The sequence below is a fragment of the Muscardinus avellanarius genome (assembly GCF_963383645.1).
Source record: "Muscardinus avellanarius genome assembly, chromosome: X".
Lineage (NCBI taxonomy): Eukaryota > Metazoa > Chordata > Mammalia > Rodentia > Gliridae > Muscardinus > Muscardinus avellanarius.
In genome coordinates, this window is record NC_137792.1 from 3,369,429 (window position 1) to 3,393,997 (window position 24,569).

The 24,569-nt window shown below is 51.2% G+C and overlaps 1 protein-coding gene across 1 annotated transcript in view; it reads left to right on the plus strand.

Moving 5' to 3' along the window:
- Positions 1–4,475: 4,475 nt before the first annotated feature.
- SHROOM2 (shroom family member 2) overlaps positions 4,476–24,569 on the plus strand; it is a gene marked incomplete at both ends in the record, with an annotated part of 127,992 nt that continues 107,898 nt past the window's right edge. The window contains one exon of the mRNA XM_080719546.1: positions 4,476–4,619. Coding sequence (XP_080575672.1) covers positions 4,476–4,619 — 144 coding nt within the window. The remainder of the gene's footprint in view (positions 4,620–24,569) is intronic.

Genomic DNA, 24,569 nt, shown 5'->3' on the forward strand with positions numbered 1-24,569 from the left:
TCTGGCAACAAGAAATCCCAGGCTCAACCTCCAGCTCGGGGTGGGGGGGGGGGATTACCACATCAGAAAAATTTAAAAACTTTCTGTCTTCTTTGGAAGAAATCTGTCCGTGTGAGGAAGAACTCTACCAACTCTCAATCTATTGTCCTTCCTGACTTACTTCCTGTTATTTCTACCCCTAGTCAAATATTTCCACATTCCTTGAAGTTTAGTAAAATAGATTCAATTGAAACAAGTATTTTGGCCCGCAGCCAGGGCAGGAATTTCCCGAGTCCCACTCAGCAGTCCTCCAAAAGCAAAGAAGCCGTGGCTCCTCCTGCCCGCCGCGCCGCGTGATTTCAGGGCTAAGAATGCGAACATTGCCTGTAAGTGTAGCTGGACGTGTGTTTGCGGTGCTGTTGTGGGGTGGGGCAGGGGGATGGAGTGAGGGATTTCCTCTGTGCGGTGACACTTCTGGCCACGGCAAGTGGCTTCAGGTAGGAGAGGGGGCTGGCCACCCAGGCGAAGCCTCCCGGTAGGTCAAACCAAGGTGCCACGCCACATTCAAGGTGAGCGCCTCAGACAGCCAAGAGCTTGAAACCAGGCGTCGTAGCGGACATCTGTCATCCTAGTACTTGAGAGGCTGAGACGGGAGGATCGCAGGTTCCAGGCCAGCCTCAGCCACTCAGTGAGACCCTCATCAACCTAGCGGGACCCTGTTTCCAAATTAAAATAGGGCTAGGGGTGCAGCTTGGAGGTAGAAAGCCCCTTTGAGCTCAATGCAGGGTGTCCTCAGATTCCGTGATGGCTCAGCTTCTGTGGACTGGTACCCACCCTCTTCAGCACCATGGAAAGATTATCTTTGAACGAATTAATATCAGCCTCTTCAAGGAACCTCTTCGGGGCACCCAAGAAAACAAGTGACCATGTACAATGGGGTGTCCTGGATGGGGTTCCAAGACTGAGAAAAGGACATTGGGGAAAACGAAGTGTTAGGACTTGGCTATCAGATGTTCTCTGAAGGACAGATGTTCAGAGGTGAAATGATTGAGTTCTGAGGGTTGTAGCCTCATCAGTGGTTAAATCCATTGTAGTAGATGTATTGAGTGGTAGCCTAGGCAGGTGGGCCACTGAGCACATGGCCTTCGGGCCCACCCATGGACCCCCCTTCTTGACCTCTCTGCTTCTGGCCTCCCAGGCCTAACGTGGACTGCATCAGCTGAAACCTCCAGAACTGCGAGCAAATCAATCTTTCTACTTCTCAGTTGTGGTGGTCAGGTACTTTGGACCACAGCAGTAAGAATGCCGATTGAAACATTAAGGGAATCTGAATAAAGCAGGGACTATTACTGGGTGGTAATCCTTTCTTTGATTCTTGCTTCTTTGAAAAAAGAGAATTCAAACAAAACGCAGGAATACAGGAATACCAGAGGTTTGTTTAGGGAAGTGGGGGCACAGTGTAAAAGAAGGTTGTGATAAAGGGGATTAGGTTGCAGAGAAAAGGGGTCTGGAGCAGATCACTCCGGAGTGGAAGATGGCAAGGGCTCCTCCCTGGGTGCATCCTTCCTCACGCATATTCATATATTCATTTTAGGGCGGCGCCTCGTCCTTTGCACGCCACACTTTACAGCATCTGCACTGTTGTCACCGTGTCGGAAACTTTCCCAAGGAGGTCGAAGTGAAACCTGCAGGGGTTTAGCCTTCTGATGTTTTCTTTCTTTCTTTCTTTTCTTTTTTCTTTTTCTTTTCTTTTTTTTTTTGTACCTGGGATTGATCCCAGGAACATTCTACCTCTGAACTATACCCTCAGCCCTATTTCGTTTTTTATTTTGAAACGGTTTTGCGAAGTTGTTGAGGTTCTCAATACATTGCTGAGGCTGGCCTCCAACCTGCAATCCTGTCTCAGCCCCCCAAGTACTGGGATTCCAGGTGTGTGCCACCATGCCTGGCTCAGCTTCCACCTTTTAAAAATGTTGACTTCTGCAGCGCTGGGGCTCAAAGCAGAGACACTGGCATGCTGAGCAAATGCGCTGCCAAATCTCCGAGGTGCTTCCCTCGTCCCTTGTGTCCCTGCATGGGCACATCTCAATCTCCTCCTCCGCTCTGAAACCCTCAAGCATTGGCAAAACCCTCTGCTTGCAATCTCCTCTCCCAACCATCCCGGATCCAGCTGGCATGGGCGGATGACCGGCTTTGCCTGGTCTCTCCCTCCCTGTCAGCCAGGACCTGGCTCCTTTCTCTTCCCATCCTGCCAGGCTGGCTGCAGCAGCGGGTAGGGAAAGGGTCCTCCTGGTTTCTACTTGCCCTTCCACACCCCTGCTTTTCCTCTTCCTAAAAAGCCCTGCCTGCCTGGGCGTGGTGGCGCACGCTGATCATCCCACTACTTGGAGGCTCCGACAGGAGGATCACAGGTTCGCAGACAGCCTCTGCTACTTAGTGAGGTCCTTTGCAATCAGTGAGATCCTGTTTCAAAATAAAGAATTAAAAAAAAAATAGGTCTGGAGGTGTAGCTCAGAGGTAGAATACCCCTGGGTTCCATTCCCAGACCCACCAAAAAAAAAAAAAAAAAAAAAAAAGATCAAAACAAACCATGCCTGCCCAGGCGTGGTGGCGCACTCTTGTAATCCCAGTACTTGGGAGTCTGAGACAGGAGAATGTCAGGTTCCGGACCAGCCTCACAACTCCACAACTTAATGAGACCTTGTTTCAAAGTAAAGAATTAAAAATAGGGCTGAGAGCCTGGCGTGGGGGCAAACATATTCCGGAGGCTGAGACCAGAGGATCAAGGTTCACAGACAGCCTCAGCTATTTAGTGAGGCCCTCAGCAATTTAGTGTGTCCCTGTTTCAAAAGAAAGAATAAAAAATTGGGCAGGGGGTGTAGGTCAGAGATCAAATGTCCCTGGGCTTTATCCCCAGACCCCTAAAACACACACACACACACACACACACACACACACACACACACACACACGGCTGAGGTTGGGTGTGGTGGCACATGCCTTGGGAGCCTGAGACAGAAGGATCACAAATTTGCGGACAACCTCAGCAAGTAGTGAGACTCTCCACAACCTAGTGAGACGGTTTCCAAATAAATAAAATCGGGCTGGGTGTGGAGCTCGAAGGTAGAATGCCTCTGAGTTCAATTCCCGGTAACACACACACACACACACACACACACACACACACACACACAAATTGGGCTGGGGGTGTAGCTCGGAGGTAGAATGCCCCTGGGTTTCATTCCCAATACCGTTAAAAAAAAAAAGATAAAAACGGATTCCCAGAATGAAGACAACAGGAAGCGGTAACAAGATGCCAGCCATAGCGCGGCCAGGTGCCACAGGAGGGGACTTGTGCCCAGCCACAAAGCCCTGGCGCTGGACGGTGTCTTGAAAGCCGGGCTGGTTTAGGAGGCTGGGCCCTGCCCAGGCTCCCGTCGGCCCTTGCCCTTCTCGGGGGGCAGCGCTGGTGCGCGCGGAGGGCTCCCGGAGTCCCGGGCTGGGGCTGGGCGCGCAGGGCGCTCCCTCCCGCACCCAGGCGGGTCACCAGGATGGAAGGCGCAGGGACCGGACAGCGAGCCCCGACCCGCGCGGCTTCCCGCCTCACCTGTGCGCCGGGCAGGCGTCGCCAGACACGGGCGCGGGGGAAGGCGGCCGTCGGCGCCCCCTGTCCCCGCGGGTCCCGGGTGCCCCCTCGCCCCCTCAGCAACTCAGCGCGCCCCGCCCTGGGCCCCCACCCGACCGGGCGCTGGGAGCCCGGGACCCCAGCGCGCTCCCGCACCCAGATCCGGCCCCGTGCCGGCCGGAGCAGGGCCTGAGCCCCTAGACCTGCCGAGCTCCTGAGCGCGCCCCTTCCCAAGGCTCCCGCCCAACCCGGAGGGCAAGGCCCACGCCCCCCGTCCCGCGCGGCTCCCGATCGCGGGCCTGAGCCGCCCCGCTGCGCCGAGGCCCCGAGCGCGGCTCTGCTGGAGGCGCCCTGGGCGCGCTCACCTGGGCACCTCCCGCCCCGCGCCACCGGCCAGGAGCCCCGTCCACCCACCTGGGCACTTCCCACCCGGCGCCCCGCCCATCCACCCGGAGCCACGCCCACCCGGAACCTCCCACCCGGCGCCACGCCCACCTGGGCACCTCCCACCCGACGCCACGCCCACCTGGGCACCTCCTGCCAGGCACCCCGCCCCCCTGGGCACCTCCCACTGACGCCCCCGCCCGCCCACCCACCCACCCGGCGCCCCGCTCACACGCACCTCCCAAGGCGCCCCGCCCACCCGGCGCCCCGCCCACCCGGCCCCGCCCCCGGCCGCGCTGCGGAGCCCCCCCCCCCCGCGCCGCCCCGTTCCTGCTCCCTCCTCGGCCGGCGGCCGGCACTTTCCTTCCAAGTTGCAGCACAAAAGTTTGCCCGCCGCGGGCGGCGGCGGGGCGAGGGCGCCGGAGCTCGGTGCCCCGATCGGCCGCGGCCCCAGCGTGCATGGGCCGGGGGCCGGGCGCCCCGCGGCATGGAGGGCGCCGAGCCCCGCGCGGAGGCGGCGGCGCGGGCGGACGGCGGGCGCCTGGTGGAGGTGCAGCTGAGCGGCGGCGCGCCCTGGGGCTTCACCCTGAAGGGCGGCCGCGAGCACGGCGAGCCGCTGGTCATCACCAAGGTAAGGCGGCCCGCGCCCGCGCTGACCGTGCGGGGCCTCGGGGGACCCGCGTGCCCGAGGTCCCCGGCCCCAGCCACCTGCAGGGAGCCGGGCACCGGGGCGGCAGAGGCGCGGGGAGCCGGCGCCTGCACGGCTCGAGCCGCCCGGAGTGGTTTAAATGGCTCCCGTTCTGGGTGCCCCGCCCCTCCCCCTCCGGGAGAGGGCCTGGCGGAGTCCCCTGGGACTCTCCAGCGGGCCACCTGCACCTGCCGAGCTGCCCGGAGGTGCCTCGGCCCGCGAGCAGCCCCAGCCGTGCCGGCCCCCTAGGGTCGCCGGTCCGGCATCATCCCTTGGGCCTGCACCCGTTATCGCCACGAAACCCTGCTGGCAGCTGCCGCCCGCGCAGCTTCTCAGTTTCCATCAGCCCATCAATATTTACCTACTTTCGCCTTGCAGGCCCGCGTCCACGCTCACCTGCTTACGGCTTCCCGGCACTTTTCAATGTGCTCATCAAAAGCAGGACTCGAGTTCCAATGATAAGAGAGAAATGCCTAATAATGAAGGAAACGCCTCAGCTGGAATGTGTGTCTGTGTGTGTGGGGGGGGTTGCTTTGACTTGGAGTTCTTGGGTCTCAAAACAAAATCCAGCCTGAAACTTAAAAGCAAGCCTGTGAGAGAAAGCCAATGAACAGGTCTCTGTTTTCTTCTGGTGGTGGAAAGGAGTCTCGTGGTGAGTTGCACTGGAAGCGTTGAGCCCCGCCGCTCCGACAGACCCTAACATGTAAATATTCTTGACTACTAGAAGTCTTTGAAGGTGACTTAGTGGTTTCTCCACTTTTCTCTCTCGCCACAGCAGGAAGAAATTGACTCCTAACCCACCCCGCTGGTAATGAATTTGGGAAGTGGGAAGGCTTTGTTGTTCCAACTGCAAATGCCAAACTCCTCTCCTCTCCCCTCTCCCCTCTCCCCTCTCCCCTCTCCCCTCTTTCTCGCAGTGTTAAGGATTGAACCTGCAGGTCTCTGGCATGCTAGGCAGGCACTTCCCCACTGAGCTATACCCTCAGCTCCTCTCCTTCTTTATAAATGAACTCAGGAAAGAGGGCGTCATTGTTACTATATATTTAACCAGTATATTATCCTTTATCAAGCTGGATCCTTTGAAAAGACAATGGGTAGTCCTGGAGTGTATATCCTGCCTAGCTAGGGCATGTACACGCGCGCGCGCGCACACACACACACACACACACACACACACATTTGGTGGTACTGGGGATTGTATCCAGGGGCATGCTACCTCTGAGCTACACTCCAGCCCTATTATTTACTTTTATTTAGAAAAAAGGGTCTCAGCTGGGCGTGGTGGCACACCCTTGTAATCCCAGCATTTGGGAGGCTTAGACAGGAGAATTTGGGTTCGAAGACAGCCTCAGCTGCTTAGTGAGGCCCTGTGCAACTCAGTGAGACCCTGTTTCAAAATAAAGAATAAAAAAAGGGGCCTGGGGGTGGAGCTCGGAGGTAGAATGCCCCTGGGTTCCATTTCCAGTACTGCAAAAGAAAAAAGAAAAAAAAGAAACAGGGTCTCACAAAGTTGCGGAGGGTCTTGCTAACTTGCTGAGGATGGCTGTGAACCTGCGATCCTCCTTTCCAGCCTCCCAAGGCTTGTAATTCTGGGATTACAAGTATGTACCACCATGCCTGACTTGTATATTTCTTTGTGTGTGTGTACTGTGTGTACTAGGGATTGAATCAGGGGCATACTACCTCTGAGCTACACCCATTATTTTGAAGCAGGGTCCTAGTAAGTTGTGGAGGGCCTCGATACGTTGCTGAAGCTGGCCGTGAACCTGACATCCTCCTGTGTCAGTCTCCTAAATATTGAGATCGTAGGCGTGGGCCACCACACCCAGCTTATTGTAGAACAATTTTCAGCCATCTCATTAAAACAGTGTGCTTTCACTTGTGTGTGTGTGATCTGTTGGAGGGGGTACTGGGGATTGAACCCAAGGCCATTCTATCTCTGAGCTATACCTCTAACCCTTTTTGAGACAAGGTCTCCCTAAGTTGCTGTAGTCCCCTCAAGTTGCTGAGGCTGGCCCCAAACCTGTGATTCTCCTGTCTCAGCCTCCAGAGTACTGGGATTACAGGCATGTGCTGCCATGTCCAGATGTCCTTCCACTTTTTTTTTTTTTTTTGGTGGTACTGGGGTTCCTGGAAGCCCTTCTACCTCCGGGCTACACTCCCTGACCTATTTTTACATTGTATATTTGGAAACAGGGTCTCCTAAGCCAGCGCGCGCGTCTGGCTTCGAACCTGCGCGATCCTCCTGTCTCCGCCTCCCAAGTGCGGGGATGACAAGCGTGCGCCACCATGCCCGGCTGTCCTTCCACTTTTTAAGTGGTCATAAATAAACACAATTTCCTTTCTCCTTAAATAATGTGACAGTCAGTGCTGGATGCGGTGGCACATGGCTATAATCAGTACTTGGGAGGCTGAAACAGGAGAATCAGAGGTTCAAGGCCAGCCTCAGCATATTAGCAAGGCCCTCAGCAACTTAAGGGGAACCCTGTTTCCAAATAAATAAATTAGGAGTAGGGGTATAGCTCAGAGGTAGAATGCCCTGGGGTTAAATCCCTAGTCTCACACACACACACACACACACACACACACACACAAATGTTATGCAACTAAAATTTATATTAATCCAAGCTTTTAATTTTTGGTTCTGAGAATTGAACTCAGAGGCATTCTACCGTGAGCTACACCCCAGCCCTATTTTATTTTTATTTTGAAACAGGGTCTCGCTAGGTTGCTGAGTCTCCCTTCTTGCCGAGGCTGGCCTTGAACCTGCCAGTCCTCCTGTCTTAGCCTCATAAGTACTGGGATTATAAGTGTGGACCACCATGCTCAGCTTAATTCAAGTTTTGAGTCTTCCTTTCCACTAGCTACTGAAAAGTCACTGGGTGGCGCACGCTTGTCATCCCGGCATTTGAGGGGCTGAGACAGGAGGTCCGAGGTTCGCGGACAGCCTCAGCTACTTAGTGAGGCCCTCCGCAACTCAGTGAGACCCTGTTTCAAAATAAAGTATAAAAAAGAGGGCTGGGGGGTGCAGCTCAGAGTTAGAATGCCCCTGGGTTTCATTCCCAGTACCACACACACAAGAAAAAGTTCTTTTACACTTAAAAACCTTTGTAACTTAATAGTTACCTATTAGAGGCTGGGGTGTTGAATAATTCATTTTCTGGTTAGCCAATTCTGATTTGAGGGTAGCTCGATTCAACCTAAGAGGACATGTTCTTTTTCTGGTGATGGGAGTGTCATTTGGAAGTCTCATAGGAGGGTACATTTTAGAGCTGGAGGGAGTTGGGGGCGTAGCTCAGTGTATGTGGGGGCAGGCTACCCATCCTGTGCGAGGCCCTGCACTTGATTCCAGCGCCACAGACAACGGACCCGAGGAGCTGTCAAGAACAAGGTGCTTCAGTACTGATCAGCGGATCGAGATGTTTCATTGGCCAATTTTATTTTTATTTAATTTTTTTGCAGTACTGGGGATGGAACCCAGGGGCATTCTATCTCCGAGCTACACCCCCAGCCCTATTTTTTATCCTTTATTTTGAAACGGTCTCACTGGGTTGCAAAGGGCCTCGCTAAGTACCTGAGGCTGTCTATGAACCGCGAGGCTCCCGTCTCAGCCTCCCGAATGCCAGGATTACAAGTGTGCATACCACGCCTGACTTCATTGGCCCCTTTGTAGATGTAGCAGCTGTGGCCAGGGCGGGAGGAGCCCTGGGAAGGGCCCTGGGTCACTCTGAGCCTCAAGGCCCTTGTTCCTCCCTCGCTAGTCAACGCGATCTGCTTCCATTTGGAATTTCTTCCAATGTCTTGTATGTGCGTATGTGTATATATACAGATGTACATACACATAGATGTGTATAGACATACATGCATGCATATATATGTACCTATGTGTGTATGTATATATGTATATGTATGTATTTTATCAGTAACGACAGGTGTATTTCACTAATACATGGTTAATATAAGCCGGTGGAGCACGCTTGTCATCCCAGTACTTGGGAGGCTGAGACAGGAGGATCGCGCAGGTTCGAAGCCAGCCTCAGCTATTTAGTAAGGCTCTCCGCAACTCAGTGAGACCGTGTTTCCAAATAAAATATAAAATAGGTTTAGGAGTGTAGCCCCAGAGGTAGAAAGCCCCTGGGTTCCACCCCCAGCACCACACACACACACACACACACACACACACACACGATTAATATAATACTTGAGAATCAATGCGAATTTAACATTAGCAAACTAAATAAGAATAAGGAATCATTTCAATAGGCCAAAAGCATTTGACAAAATTCAATAATTGTTAACGTAATAATAATAGAGAGACACTTTATTTTTATTTTATTTTTATTTTATTTTATTTTTGGTGGTACTGGGGTTCCTGGAAGCCCTTCTACCTCCGGGCTACACTCCCAGACCTATTTTTACATTTTTATTTGGAAACAGGGTCTCCTAAGCCAGCGCGCGCGGCTGGCTTCGAACCTGCGCGATCCTCCTGTCTCCGCATAGAGAGACACTTTAACTCAGTAAGCGCCATCCAGCCAGACGTGGTGGCGCACGCTTGTAATCCCAGCACTTGTGAGGCGTAGACAGGAGGATCGGAGTTCGCGGTTCACAGACAGCCTCAGCTACTTAGTGGGGCCCTTTGCAACTCAGTGAGACCTGTTTGAAAATAAAGAATAAAAAAAAAAATAGGACTGGGGATGTAGCTTGGAGGTAGAATGCCCCTGGGTTCCATCCCCAGAACAACCCCCCAAATAAATACATTAGTTGATTAAAATAAAATAGGGCTGGGGCTGTAGCTCGGAGGTCGCACGCCTCTGGACTCACTCCCTAGTACCGCACGGAGAGCCGTGTCATGCCCAGTACCTTGGTGGCAGTGTCATGCCCAGTACCTTGGTGGCATCTGGTAGGGAACCTGTTGAACCTGGGCTCCGCCGGCACCCTGCAAGGACTCACTGTTGGGCTGTTCCTCGGGTCTCCCTGCGATTTGGGTTTCCAGTCCCTCCCTTAGGCGCTCAGCCGGCTCCTTTGTTCTGGCCGTCTTTTACTTTTCCTTGACTCTTTTTGCAGACCCTGGCCTTGAGGGGTTGTGCTGGGAGGCCCCTGGCTTTCCCAGTGGCCTGAAAGGCTGTTTTCTCCCTGAGCCTGGGTCCTGAGGAAAGGTGTTATTTACATAGTGAAACGCAAACAAATCCTTGCTTCCTCTGCACTTTTGTAGCCCGGGAAAGAAAGTGGATGCCAGGAACTCCCCCGGGCCACTGGCTGACACCCGAGGTTTCTTCTGGGGCTCTTTGGGAGTTAAAGGAGGCTAGCTTCCGGGAGAGAGCAGCCATGGAACTTGAGGTGCTTGCCTGAAACCCAGTGCGCCTCTGCTAACTGGGACTAGCAGGCTTTTTGTGTGTGTGGTACTGGTGACTGAGCCCACGGGCCTACTACGTCTGAGCTACACCTTAGTCTTGTTTTATTTATTTTATTTTATTTTATTCTTGCGATACTGGGGATGGAACCCAGGGGCATTCTGTCTCCGAGCTAAACCCCAGCCCTATTTTTTATTCTTCCATTCTCTCTCTCTTTCTTTCTCTCTCTTCATTTTTCGCGGTACTGGGGATTGAACCCAGGGGCATTCTACCTCTGAGCCACATCCCCTGCCCTATTTTTTATTCTTTACTTTGAAACCAGGTCTCACTGAGTTGCAGAGGGCCTCGCTAAGTAGCTGAGACTGACCGTGAACTGCGATCCTCCAGTCTCAGCCGCCTGAATGCTGGGATGACAAGCGTGCACCACCACGCTCGGCTTCTATTTTATTTTTTATTTGGAAACAGGGCCTCACTAAGTTCCAAAGACTGGCCATGAACCTGCGATCCTCCTGTCTCAGCCTCCCAAGTATTGGGATTACAGACGTGTACCACCATACCCTGGCACAACAGAGTTTTTTGTGTGTGATACCCCCAGCCCTGTTTTTTATTCTTTCATTTGAAACCTGGTCTCACTGAGTTGCAGAGGGCCTCGCTAAGTAGCTGAGGCTGGCCTCGAACCGCCATCCTCCTGTCTCAGCCTCCCGAATGCTGGGATTACAAGCATGCGCCACCACGCCCGGCTTACAACAGGGTTCTTAACTACCTGGTACACTGAACTGATCTGCGTCTTGAAATCTTTCTACTGAGAGCAGAAAATACCCTAACCCCTGTTTTTGTCCGCACTGCTGTTGCGGAGACCCCACGGGACTTGGGAGTGTTTCGGAAGAAGCGGGGCTTCTGCGGGAGGCGCACGGAGGCAGCCGCGGTAGCTGCCTGTGGACCTGCTAGGTTGACATCTTTCTTTCCTGGTCAGCTCAGCCGACTGAAAAGTTTGGTGGGGGAGGGGGGCTGACGTAGATGACGTCACCAGAGCGGCTGGAAGTTCAAGATGGGCAGATGGGGGATGTTAAGGACCTTAAATTACACCAGCTGGGTGTCAGGAGGCCCCCTGCGGCTTCAGGAATGTTTGCTAGGAAAGCAGGAAGGAAGCCCCAGCCCGCAGCCGCCTCCGCCCTGCGCATCATATCTGAGTCCTCCCCACTCACTCGGCCTGGCCTAGCTCCGCCATAGCACGGTGGGCAGCTTCTTTGGGACCCCCATTGCTTTTCTTTCTTTTATTTTTTTGTGGTACTAGGGGTTGAACCCTGGAGCAATTTACTCCCGATCTCTTGAAACAGGGTCCCACTGAATTGCAGAGGTCCTCACTAAGTGGCTGGGGCTGGCTGCGAACCTGTGATGCTCCAGTCTCAGCCTCTGAATGCTGGGATGAGAAGTGTGCGCAGCCATGCCGGGCTGGAACCCATTGTTCTTGAGGTTGCCTTGGCGACAGAGCTATCCTGGGGGGAGGGTTGCTATGGCGCTTCATGGGTAACAATTGGCTGGATGTGAGATAGCCCTTGCGCATCTTTTTTTGTTTGTTTATATTTTGGTACGGGAGATTGAACCCCGGACCATTTTACCTCCAAGCTGCGCCCTCAGACCTATTTTTTTTTTTTTTTGAAACAGGGTCTAAGTTATTGAGGCTGGCTTCAAACCTGTGATCCTACTGTCTCCCCTTCCCAAGTACCAGGATTACAGGCGTGTGCTACTGCCTAGCTTTTTTTAGCTTTTTTTTTTCTTTTTCCTCAAACGGGGTCTTTCTAGGTTACTGAAAATCTTGCTAAATGGCTCGCCTGGAACCTGTGATCGTCCTTTCTCATCCTTCCCAGTACTGGGACGACAGGTGTCTGCTACCATGCCTGCCTATGCATCGTGTGTGTGTGTGTGTGTGTGTGTGTGTGTGTGTGTGTGTGTGTGTCTGGGGATTGAATCTAGGGTCATTCTACCACTGAGCTCCACCACCAGCCGCTGCCACCGCCGCCTCCTCCTCCTCCTCCTCCTCCTCCTCCTCCTCCTTCTTTGTAGTACTGGGTACTGAGCCCAGGGGCATTTTACCTCTGAGCTACACCCCCAGCCCTAATTTTAATTCTTGATTTTTAAAACAGGGTCTCACTCATTTGCAGAGGGCCTCACTAAGTAGCTGAGGCTGGTCTGCGAACCTGGGATCCCATCCTCTTGTCTCCAGCTTCCCAAGTACTAGGATTACAAATGTCTGCCACCATGCCCAGCTCACCGGTAGCCTTTTTAATTTTTTAAAAAAAATTTTTCCATGGTACTGGGGGTTTTTCTACCTCTGGGTTATACTCCCAGGTCTTTTTTATACTTTATTTGGAAACAGTCTCACTACGTTGCTGAGAGCCTCACTAAGTAGCTGAGGCTGGCTTCGAACCTGCTCGATCCTCCTGTCTCAGCCTCCCAAGCGCGGGGATTACAAGCGTGCGCCACCACGCCTGGCTTATTTTATGTTTTTTTTTTTTTGTTGTTTGTTTTTTGTTTTTTTTTTAATGAAGACTCACTCAGATACCCAGGCGGGTCTTGAATCTGCAGTCCTCCTGCCTCAGCCTCCCTAGTACTGGATTACAGGTGGGCATCTCCTGCCCTAGTACTGGATTACAGGTGGGCATCTCCTGGCTCTCCGCATCCTTTCTGTTGTGAATGCAGTCAGAATCAGGGCACATTTGGGGGGTGCACAGTGGTAAAGTGTTAGCTAGAGTCCAAGATAGCAGAGGGCTCAGGACAGGGAGAGGCAGTTAGTTCCGGGTGAGGATGAGAGGTCCCGAGCCCCTGAGGTTAGCTCCTTCCGTGGTTTGCTAAGGGGGCTCCAAGTTGGAGGGCCGGCTAAGTGAAGGTTATTATTGACCTGGGGACTCTGGAAGTCTGACCAGCAGCAGCCCTAGTCGGGACAAATTATTTTCTCTTACGTTCTTATACTTGTTTAAGACTCAAATTCTTTGTCAAGTATCAGTCAAGATTTTGAAAGAGCTGGATGTGGTAGCTCCTTGCTGTGATCCAAGTACTTGGGAGGCTGAGACAGGAGGATCACAGGTTTGAGGCCAGCCTCAGCGACTTAGGCCCTCAGCAACAGAGCAAGAGTCTGTTTCAAAGTAAAAAAAGCCAGGCGTGGTGGCGCACGCTTGTAATCCCAGCACTTGGGAGGCTGAGACAGGATGATCGCGCAGGATCGAAGCCAGCCTCAGGTACTTAGTGAGGCTCTCAGCAACTTAGTGAGACCCTATTTCCAAATAAAGTATAAAATAGGTCTGGGAGTGTAGACCAGAAGTAGAAAAGCCCCTGGGTTCCACACCCAGTACCACACACACACAAAAAAAAGTAAAAAAAAAAGCATTGGGGGTGTAGCTCAGAGGTTGAACACCCCTGGATTCAATCCTCAATATCAACAACAACACAAACTGAAAAAAAAGAAAAAGAGCTGGATGTGGTGGTGCCTGTAACCCCCGTACTCGGGAGGCCGAGACCGGAGGATCACGGTTCACAGCCAGCCTCAGCTCCTTAGTGAGGCCCTCTGCAACTCAGTGAGACCCTGTTTCAAAATCAAGAATACAAAATAGGGCTGGGGTGTAGCTAGGAGCTAGAATGCCCCTGGGTTCCATCCTCGGTACTGCATTTTAGAGAGAGAGAGAGAGAGAGAGAGAGAGAGAGAGAGAGAGGGAGGATTGAGTTAAGAACTGAAAGATGTACACTTTGTGAATTGGGCTTCTGTGTATACGCACAATTCGCAGCCAAAGCTGGTCCGGGCGTCTGAGACGTGGGCAGGTGCGGCTTGGGACCCTGGTCCTAGCAGACGGGGGTGCACCGGTCCCAGCAGGTAGGTCCTCAGAATGTTCAAAGTCAGTTCCTTTCTGATAGCAGTCCCAGCGTTTGGTGGAGTTATTCGGATGAGTTGCATTCTAAAGACGCATTCGTCGTTGAGATTTAATAGTACGGTTAAAAAACCTGACGTGAGTTTTCTCTCCTGTGCTGAAAGGCCTTTTCAGTTGGGAAACAGCCTTGCCAACTGCCTTTCAAATATATCTTTATTACCCTCGCCCAGCCTGCAAATTAACTTGGCCCGGCTGAATTCTAATCCTTGTTCCTCCAGAGCAGTTTTGGGCGTGGGGGGGGGGGGCAGGCAGAGTGCCTGGCGTTGGTTCCCAGGGCCAGAGTTGACTGGAGCCTGGGCTTTCAGCTGGAACTGGTGGAACTGGTGGAGAAGTCTTCCTCTTGGAGCGTGTTAATAGGCTTGGTTGACACCCCGAAATCTAGAGGGCCCTACAGTTATGCAGAAAAGCGATCCGTTTAAGCTGTGTCTTAAGATGTCTTACCCTTGTGCACCAGGCTGAAGTCGGCCTTCATGGCGCGGTTGTGAATACTTCTTAACATGTCCTAACATTTATCTCTCAGAGGAAAAAAAAACAACTAGTTTGCCTGGGAGGTAAATGTAGAATCACAAATAGTAGTTTTTACCTTGTCAGAATAAAATGGGATTTCTTTTTCTTTTCTTTTCTTGTTTTTTTTTTTTTTTTTTTTTTTTGGTACTGGGAATGGAACCCAGGGGCATTCTACCTCCTAGCGACACCCCCGGCCCTATTTTTTATTCTTTATTTTTTGAAACAGGGTCTCACTGAGTTGCCGAGGGCCTCACTAAGTAGCTGAGGCTGTCCGCGAACCGCCATCCTCCTGTCTCAGCCTCCCGTATGCTGGGATGACAAGCGTGCGCCACCACGCCCGGTTTATTTTTATTTTTTGTTTTGGAGCAGGTCTCACTAAATTGTAGGCTGCTGTTTTTTTTTTTTTTTTTTTTTTTGGAGGGAGAGGTCCTGGGGATTGACTCCAGAGGCATTCTACCTCTTAGCTGCGCCCCCCAGACTTTTAACATTTTTATCTTGAAGCAGGGTCTCACTAGGTTGCTGAGGGCCTCACGAAGTTGTGGAGGCTGGCCTTGAACCTATGATCTTCTTGTCTCAGCCTCCAGAGTACTGGGATTACAGGCCTGTGCCACCATACCTGGCTGGGCTCTGGGGTTTATTAATCACCAGAGGTTTTTTTTTTTTTTGCGGGTCTGGGGATGGAACCCAGGGGCATTTGACCTCCGAGCTACACCCCCAGCCCTGTTTTTTATTCTTTATTTTGAAACCGGGTCTCACTGAGTTGCAGAGGGCCTCACTAAGTACCCGAGGCTGTCCGTGAACCGCGATCCTCCAGGTCTCAGCCTCCCGAATGCTGGGATTACAAGCGTGCGCCACCACGCCCGGCTCCACCAGAAGTTTTTAAGTTGTCTTCTAGCCATAGTTGTTTTGTGTCGGCCGGGCAAATAAACTTGGGCTGGTGTTTAAGGGCAAGGGGCAGGGGAAGAAAGCGCTGGGCGTGTGGGGCTTTGTCCTTGGGCTCCTGGAAACACTCTAGGAGATAATTTTTGGGTGGAAAGGTTGAACAGACTTTTAATTCAGGATGTCTTTACTTTCAAGCACTAGGTAGGAGTGGGGCAATACTTTGAAATTGTGCAGGTTTCTGCAAGCCACACCTCTTTACATATGCGAGCTAAAAACTTTAACCCACAAAAAGGAGTTTGAGAGCGCTCTGGTTGCATGGGCTCCTTTAGGACTTTGGAAACACGTTGCTGGGGTCTAGAGAGGCAGCTGGATGGCCGAGCTGGAGTGCCGTCCTGCTTCGATCCCCTGCGCCGCAACAACGCACGCAGCAGCACACTGTCAGCACCCATACAGGCGGGAGCATTCTATCTTTGAATTACAATCCCCCCCCTTTTTTAAATTTTTTGTGGTACTGGGGGTGGAACCCAGGGGCTTTCTATCCCCGGGCTACACTCCCAGACCTATTTTTTTTTTAAATATTTTATTTAGAGACAGGGTCTCACTAAGTTGCCGAGAGCCTCACTAAGTAGCTGAGGCTGGCTTCAAACCTGCGCGATCCTCCTGTCTCAGCCTCCCAAGCGTAGGGATGACAAGCGTGCGCCCTGGCTTGTTTTGGTTTTTAATCCTTGGATTTTAAAATCGTAAATCCGGGCATGGTGGCCCACACCTGTAATCTCAGTCCCGGGGAGGCTGAGGCTGGAGGATTGTAGGTTCAGGGGCAACGTCAATAATGTAGCAAGACCGGCTTTCAAAATAAAAAACGGTCTGGGAGTGTAGGTCAGAGATAGAACGCCCCTGGGTTCAGTCCCTAGTAACACACACACACACACACATACACACACACACACACACGCATGCACACACACACACGCACACGCACACACTCTGCATGCAATGATGGCTGCCTCTGCTGGATACAAGAGTCGTGCTTGGGCAAGGGAGAGCTGGAATTACCTTTCTTTTGGCCAAAGGTGAAGCAAAGATTTTCTCAATGATTTGCCTGTCTTGAAGGTCAAGGAGAACCAGGCAGGGTAGATTGTTTGCCCTTGAAAGGCAACATTTTAACTCACTCCAGGAAGAAAAGGGAGAAAGTGTTAGTCTTTTAATGTTTATCAAATGGCTCTTCCCCAGTGGAAATAATCAGATAGTTCTCCAGGGGTCTTTATCTCTCTCCACAGCGGTTTCTCCCTCCCTAGAGACGACGCTTGAAACATTTGAAGCTGATGTCTCTGGCATGTCCTGTCCTGTCCTTAAATAGTGGGTTTACAGTGTAAGTAGTTTGTTTTGGGGGGAGGAGGTGTTGGGGATTGAGGCCAGGGACATTCTGCCTTTGAACTGGACCTAGCCTTTTCTTTTTTTTTTTTTTCTTCCTACTGGAGATTGAACTGGGGTATTCTGCCACTGGTGTTTTTTAGATTTTTTTTTTTTAATTTTCAAATTAAGTCTCGCTAAGTTACCCAGGCTGGCTTTGAACCTGCGATTCACCTCCCAAATACTGGTATGACAGGCATGTGCCACCATACCTGGCTTCACCCCAGCGTTTTTATTGTATTGCATTTTTATTTACTATTTATTTATGTATCTATTTATTTATTTATTGCAGTACTGGGGGTGGACCCAGGGGCATTCAACCTCTGAGCTACACCCACTGCCCTATTTTTTATTCTTTATTTTGAAGCCGGGTCTCACTGAGTTGCGGAGGGCCTCGCTAAGTAGCTGAGGCTGTCCGCGAACCGCGATCTTCTGGTCTCAGCCTCCCGAATGCTGGGATGACAAGCGGGCGCCACCACGCCCGGCTTAATTTTTATTTTGAAACCGGGTCTCGCTAAGTTCCTGAGGCTGGCTCTGGACCCGTGATCCTCCTGTCTCAGCCTCCCAAGTCCTGGGATCGCAGGCGCGCCACCGGCCGGGCCGGGTAGTTTACTTTGGCCGTCTTGCGGTGCCTTTTGGCTGCAGGGGATTGTGTGGGACCTCAGGAGGGCACTGGCTGGAGGTGGGCCTGCGGAATGCCAGGGTGGGTGCCGGTCCTGCTGGTACGGTTTCAGCGATGGCAGCTCTCTCTCAGTGGCTGGTCTTGTTCTTAACCACAAAGGGTTCAAGTGCAGAACACGCTGCCTGGGAGGGCTACGCACCAAGTCCTCATTAACCGGGCAGCCTTTATCAGATTAGCTAATTATCCCCACGGTAGCCTTTTGCTTCCCCTGGGGAAAATCCCACAAGGCTGAGTTGGACTAGCTGTGAGGTGGACCAAGGCCAAGGCCGAGTTCAGCTGGCCTCGGCTGCCAGGGTGCAGCTGGGTGGGTGGGCGGTGCCGAGGAGGGAGGAGGAGACCGCCGCTCCTGCTCCTGCCCCAGGTACCGTGCTGTGTGTGTGTGTGTGTGCATGGTGTGTGTGTGTGTGCGTGTGTGTGTGTGTGCGTGTGTGTGTGTGGGCTGAGGAAGGGCAGTTAGGAATTGGAAGCCTCCCTCCTCCTACAGTTTTGTGTTTGGTCTTGAGTATTGAACACAGAGGCATTCTACCTCCGAGCGACACCCCCAGCCCTTTTTATTTTTGTTTTGAAATCAGGTCTCACTAAGTTGCTGAGGCTCATCTTAAACCTGCAATCCTCCATTCTCAGCCTCCCAAGTTACTGGGATTACAGGTGTGTGCCACCACCCCTGGCTCTGTTTTTATTTTTTATTTTGAAACAGGTCTCATTAAGCTGCTCGAAGTCTCTCCGTTGCTGAAGCTGGTCTTGAACCTGTGATCTTCTGGCCTCAGCCTCCCAAGTACTGGGACGATAGCCGTGAGCCACCGTACCAAGCTGCGAAGAAGGGTCATTGCTTGTGGTTTACAGATTCTGAAGTTGAAATCCTGCCTCCATGTTAATTGGACATATTAAAAATATGTCTATAAATTTGTAAACACGGTGATATTAATCTGTGATCATTGTACATATGCTTGTAAAGTTGTTAAGCATGGTGGTATTTTTTCTCCTTGCAAAAATATTAAAACATTGTGGAAAAAGTATGAAAATAAGGGAAAAGACTGACCAGTAGCCCAAAACACATATAATCATTTGTGGAAGTATAGTTATATTGGTTCTCCCTCTCAGAGGGCCCCTCGGCAACTTAGTGACACCCTGTTTCAAAATAAAAAGCGCTGGGGATGGATCTTAGAGGTAGAATACCACTGGGTTCTGTTCTCTCTCACACACACACACACACACACAGAGAATTACAGTGTCAGCCGGGTGAGGTGATGACCACCTGTAATCCCAGTACTTGAGAGACTAGGACAGGAGGATCAAAGTTTCAAAGCCAGTTAACTGTAACTTAGTGAGACCCTATTTCAAAATAAAAAATAAAAAAATAGGGCTGGGAGCTGGGTGTGGTGGCACACGCGTGTAATCCTAGTAATTAGTAGGCTGAGACCGGAGGATCACAGGTTCACAGCCAGCCTCAGCTACTTAGCGAGGCCCTCTGCCACTCAGTGAGACCCCGTTTCAAAATAAAGAATAAAAAATAGGGCTGGGGGTGTAGCTTGGAGATAAAATGCACCCTGTGTTCAATCTCCAGTACTGTAAAAAAATAAAAATAAAAAATAAAAAAAGGACGGAGGTGTAGCTCAGAGGTAGAATGCCCCTGGAATTCAGTATCCCTCCCTCCCTCCACACGCAAATTACAGTTTCAACAGTCTCTAGAATCAGACGATATTTTAAGAAAGTTTAATTTTGTGTGTGATATTTGAAAAAAAATTTTTTTTTTTTGTGCAGTACTGAGGATTGAACCCAGGGACATTCTATCTCTGAGCTACACTCCCAGCTCTATTTTTCATTCTTTATTTGAAACAGATCTCACTATATTGCGGAGGGCCTCACTAACCTCACTAAGTAGCTGAGGCTGTCCGCGAGCTGTGATCCTCCTGTCTCAGCCTCCCAAATGCTGGGATGACAAGCGTGCGCCACCACCGAAACTGCGTATATAGGTTGCTCAGATATGTCAGTTTTTAAAGCAGCCGTGTGTTTTTTGTGTATGTGCCGGTTTTCGTCACATTTTCATTATGTTTTGAGGCCCTAAGTCTTGAGATCAAGTTTGGAAGGAAAACATCTGGACTTGAAAAGACAGGCTCGGGTCATATTTATTGTGTGTTGACTTAACGGCAGAGATCTAAAACAGCTGAGCCCGCAGAGGGCGCGGGCCGGGAGCGCCCCACCTGCCCCCAGGTCAGTGCTGGTGTCTGGGAGAAAAGTAATTAAACCCTCCCAGCACCGCGTAGCGGGGAGCGCTGCAGCTCGCACATGCGTCCTGAACTCTGTCTTCTGCTCTGTTTTTGCAGAGAGTTTAATTCTCAGCTTCCCGTGTCGTAATTGCAGTTCTTAAAAAGATGTTTAGCCGGGCGCGGTGGCGCGCGCTTGTCATCCCCGCGCTTGGGAGGCTGAGACAGGAGGATGGCGCAGGTTCGAAGCCAGCCTCAGCTACTTAGTGAGCCTCTCAGCAACTTAGTGGGACCCTTTTTCCAAATAAAATAGAAAATAGGGCTGGGAGTGTAGCCCGGAGGCAGAAAGCCCCTGGGTTCCACCCCCAGTACCGCGCGCACACACACACACACACACACACACACGTGCTGGCAGCCATTCTGAGGGATTAAATGTCCTAATTCAGACTTCAGGAGCCCAAGAAATGACTGGGTGGCTGGCGGAGCGGTGATTCCCATCGCTAAGAGCTGTGGAAGGGGTGTGCGTGTGTTTTTCTTTCTGGAAGGTTTGAACTCAGGGTACTTGCTAAGCGTGCGCCCAGTGCCGAACTATGCTTGTTATTTTATCTATTTATTTATTTATTTATTTTTGCGGGTCTGGGGATGGAACCCAGGGGCATTCGACCTCCGAGTTACAACCCCTGCCCTATTTTTTATTCTTTATTTTGAAATCGGGTCTCACTGAGTTGCAGGGGGCCTCACTGAGTAGCCAAGGCTGTCCGCGAACCGCGATCCTCCGGTCTCAGCCTCACGAATGCTGGGATGACAGGCGTGCGCCACCGCGCCCGGCTTTTATGCTTGCTATTTTAAAGGTATGTGGACTGTGGGTGGAAGAGACCTCTGTACTAATAGAGAAGAAGGAAATTTCACAAACCCAGCGTCCATGGGATACACCGTGAAAATGAAGTAGCTTAACTCCACTAGTGGCTTTTAAAGCCAGATTTGCCCCTGGAATCCTACCCTAAGTTGTAGCTCAGTATAAATATATATATTAGCCGGGCGTGGTGGCGCACGCTGTCAGCCCAGCCTTCGGGAGGCTGAGACAGCAGGATCGCAGTTCACGGCCAGCCTCAGCTACTTAGTGAGGCCTTTGCAATTCAGTGAGACCCGGTTTCAAAATAAAGAATAAAAAGAGGGCAGGGGGAGTAGCTCGGAGGTGAATGCCCCTGGGTTCCATCCCCAGACCCGCAAAAAAAAAAAAAATTTATATATATATATATATATACACAAATATGTGTGTATATATGTATATATCTGTGTATATATATGTGTGTGTATATATGTGTGTGTATATATATGTGTGTGTATATATATATATACACATATATATATATTAAAAGTTTTTTTCATGGTACTGGGGATGGAACCCAGGGGTATTCTCCCTCTGAGCCACCCTCCAGCCCTATTTTAGTTTTTATTTGGAAACAGGGTTTCATTAAGTTGCCGAGAGCCTCACCAAGTTGCTGAGGCTGGCTTCGAACCTGTGATCCTCCTGTCTCAGCCTCTGCAGTAGCAGGGGACACGCCATCACGCCGGCGTCGGTATAAATATTAATCACCGACACCGCGCCGCCACTTATCCCGCGAACCACCTCATTCTGCACAGATCAGTAATCATCCTGATTGTGTGAGTCCTGTCCTCCGGGACGGGAGCTCCTGGTGCGGCTGAGGAGATCTTTGCCACGTGTCTGTCTTCAGAAAGTTCTTGTTATTCTGGCTGGAAATGGCAGCCTGTGTCTGTGATCCCAGCGACACAGGAGCTGAGACAGGCTGATTGGGAATTTGAAGCCATCCCTGGCAATTTAGTGAGACCCTGTAATTCCAGCATTCAGGAGGCTGAGAAAGGAGGATCGAGGTTTGCGAACAGCCTCAGCTTCTTAGGGCTGAGGGTGTAGCTCGGAGGTAGAACTCCCCTGGCTTCCACCCCCAGTACCACAAAAATAAATAAATAAATAAATAAATAAATAAATAAATAAATAAATAAAAATAAACTTAAAAGTGCTGGGGATGTATCTCAGGCCCCAATACCACACACACAAAATTTCTCTCTCTCTCTCTCTCTCTCTCTCTCTCTCTCTCTCTCTCTCTCATGCTGGAGATCCTTATTATCATTTATCATGAGATTGCATTTGAATCAAAATAAGCTCTTACCAGGTGTGTTGGCACACTCCTACAATTCCATACTTGGGAGGCTGAGGTAGGAGGATCATGAGTTCATGGCCAGCCCCAGCAATTTAGTGAGGCCCTCCACAAGTCAGTGAGACCCTGCTTCAAAATAAAGAATAACAGCCGGGCGTGGTGGGCACGCTTGTCATCCCTGTGATGGGCACGCTTGTCGTCCCCGCGCTTGGGAGGCGGAGACAGGAGGATCGCGCAGGTTCGGAGCCAGCCGCGCTGGCTTAGGAGACCCTGTTTCCAAATAAAAAATATAAAATAGGTCTGGGAGTGTAGCCTGGAGGTAGAAGGGCTTCCAGGAACCCCAGTACCACCAAAAATAAATAAATAAATAAATAAAGAAAGAAAGAAAGAAAGAAAGAAAGAAAGAATAACAAATAGGGCAGGGGATGTAGCTCGGAGGTCAAATGCCTCTGGGTTCCATCCCCAGACCTGCGAACATAAAAAGGACTAGAGATGTAGCTTGGAGGTAAAATGCCCCAGTACCACGAGAAAAGAAGAAAAAAATTTGTATAGTGTACCATTAGAATAAAATCAGCTTGTCTTCTTTACTTTTTCTAGGAGGAGGCAGAATCTGTACAAAGTATTTTTTCTTTCTTTTTTGTCTTGTGGTGCTGGGTTGGAAGGCAGGGCCCTCTATACCCCAGGCAACCAGTCTGCTGCGGAGCTGCACCCCAACGGCGCCAGTCAAGGTTTAAGTGTTCACTTCCATTCTCTGTTACTCCACCTATCTTTTTATGCAACAGTTTAAAAATTAAAAGATCATTGATTTCAGCTGGACATGGCGGTGCTCACGTACAATCCCAGTATTTGGGAGGCTGAGACAGGACGATGGCAGGTTTGGGGAGCTCTCAGCGATCTAGCAGGACCCTGTTTCTAAGCAAAACCATAGAATAGGGCTGGGGTGTATTTTGGAGGTAGAATGCCCCCGGGTTCAATCCCCAGTACTTAAAAAAAAAAAAAAAAAGAAAAAAAAAAGCCTTACTAAGTAGCTGAGGCTGTCCACAAACTACGATCCTCCACTCTCAGCCTCCCAAATGCTGGGATTATAAGCGTGCGCCACCACGCCTGGCTCCAAAATCACTGATTTTCATCAAGCAAAGCGAACATGTAAGTTCATACAAAATCTTGAGATTTTGCAAGACCCCCCCCCCAAAAAAAAATCATTCATTTGGACAAAACTGTCTGGGTCCTTTCTTAGCGAGTTCCTGCCAAGGGACACCGGAGGAGAGCTGCAGAAGCTTCCAGGGTATTGGGATGCCAGCTCGCAGCAGCAGGTCAATAGCCCGCGGAGTCTCTGTGATCCCAGCACAGGAATTCCGCCCTTTCGAACTGTGCGGTCTGAGCTGGCCTCGGCTGCCTGAAGGGGCCTGGTTCTCCTCCAAGGATGCTCACTTGCTGCGCAGGACCTGGCCAGAGAGGGAGGGATGCTCCGACCTGACACTCCTAACCCTGGCCTCCTGCAGGGAGCCAGCCTGCTCCCTACGACCTGCTGCCTCTCTTCTCAGGTTTGGGGACCTGGTGCTGGTGGGTGTGCTGTTGTGACATGGATGAGGCCCATCCACCCACCCACCCACCCACCCACCTACCCACCCACCAACCCATCTACCCATCCACCCACCCACCAACCCATCCACCCATCTCTCCACCTACCCATCTCTTCACCTACCCAACCACCCATCTATCCATCCGTCCACCCATCAACCCATCCACCCATCTATCCACCCATCCATCCATCCATGTACCCACCCACCCATCCATTCGTCAACCCATCCATCTACCCACCCACCCATCCACCCATCTCTCCACCTACCCATCTCTTCACCTACCCAACCACCCATCTCTCCATCCGTCCACCCATCAACCCATCCACCCATCTATCCACCCATCCATCCATCCATGTACCCACCCACCCATCCATTCGTCAACCCATCCATCTACCCACCCACCCATCCACCCATCTCTCCACCTACCCATCTCTTCACCTACCCAACCACCCATCTCTCCATCCGTCCACCCATCAACCCATCCATCTACCCACCTACCCAGCCATCCACCCATCTATCCACCCATACACCCACCCATCCACTCATCTCTCCACCCACCCACCCACCCACCCATCCACTCATCCAGCCATTTATCCATCCATCCACTCATCCATCCGTCCATCCATCTCATTTTCAGGTGTAATAGAATAAAGACGTGAAAGACTTCTGCTGAATGGAAGTTCCCTTCTCCCCCCCTCTTTTTCTTTCTTTCTTTCTTCTTTTTTATTTGCTGTACCGGGGATGGAACCCAGGGACATTGTACCTCCCAAGCTACACCCCCTGCCCTATGTTTTATTCTTTTTTTGAAACCGGGTCTCACTGAGTCGCAGAGGGCCTCACTAAGTAGCTGAGGCTGTCCGCGAACCACGATCCTCCGGTCTCAGCCTCCCGAATGCTGGGATGACAAGCGTGCGCCACCACGCCCGGCTAGGAAGTTCACTGTTCTTGAGCCCAGTGTGTAATCCCAGTATGTAGGAGGTAGAGAAAGGAGGATTGCAGATTCGAGGCCAGCCTCAGCAGTTTAGTGAGACCTTGTTTCAAAAATAAATAAATAAAAAGGGCTGGGAGTAGACCACGGACAGAGGTAGAATGCCCCTGGATTTACCCCCCAAAAACGAAGCAAAGAAAGTTCACTCTTCTTGCAATGAGAGCTTGAGAAAAATCCCCCTAAAATATC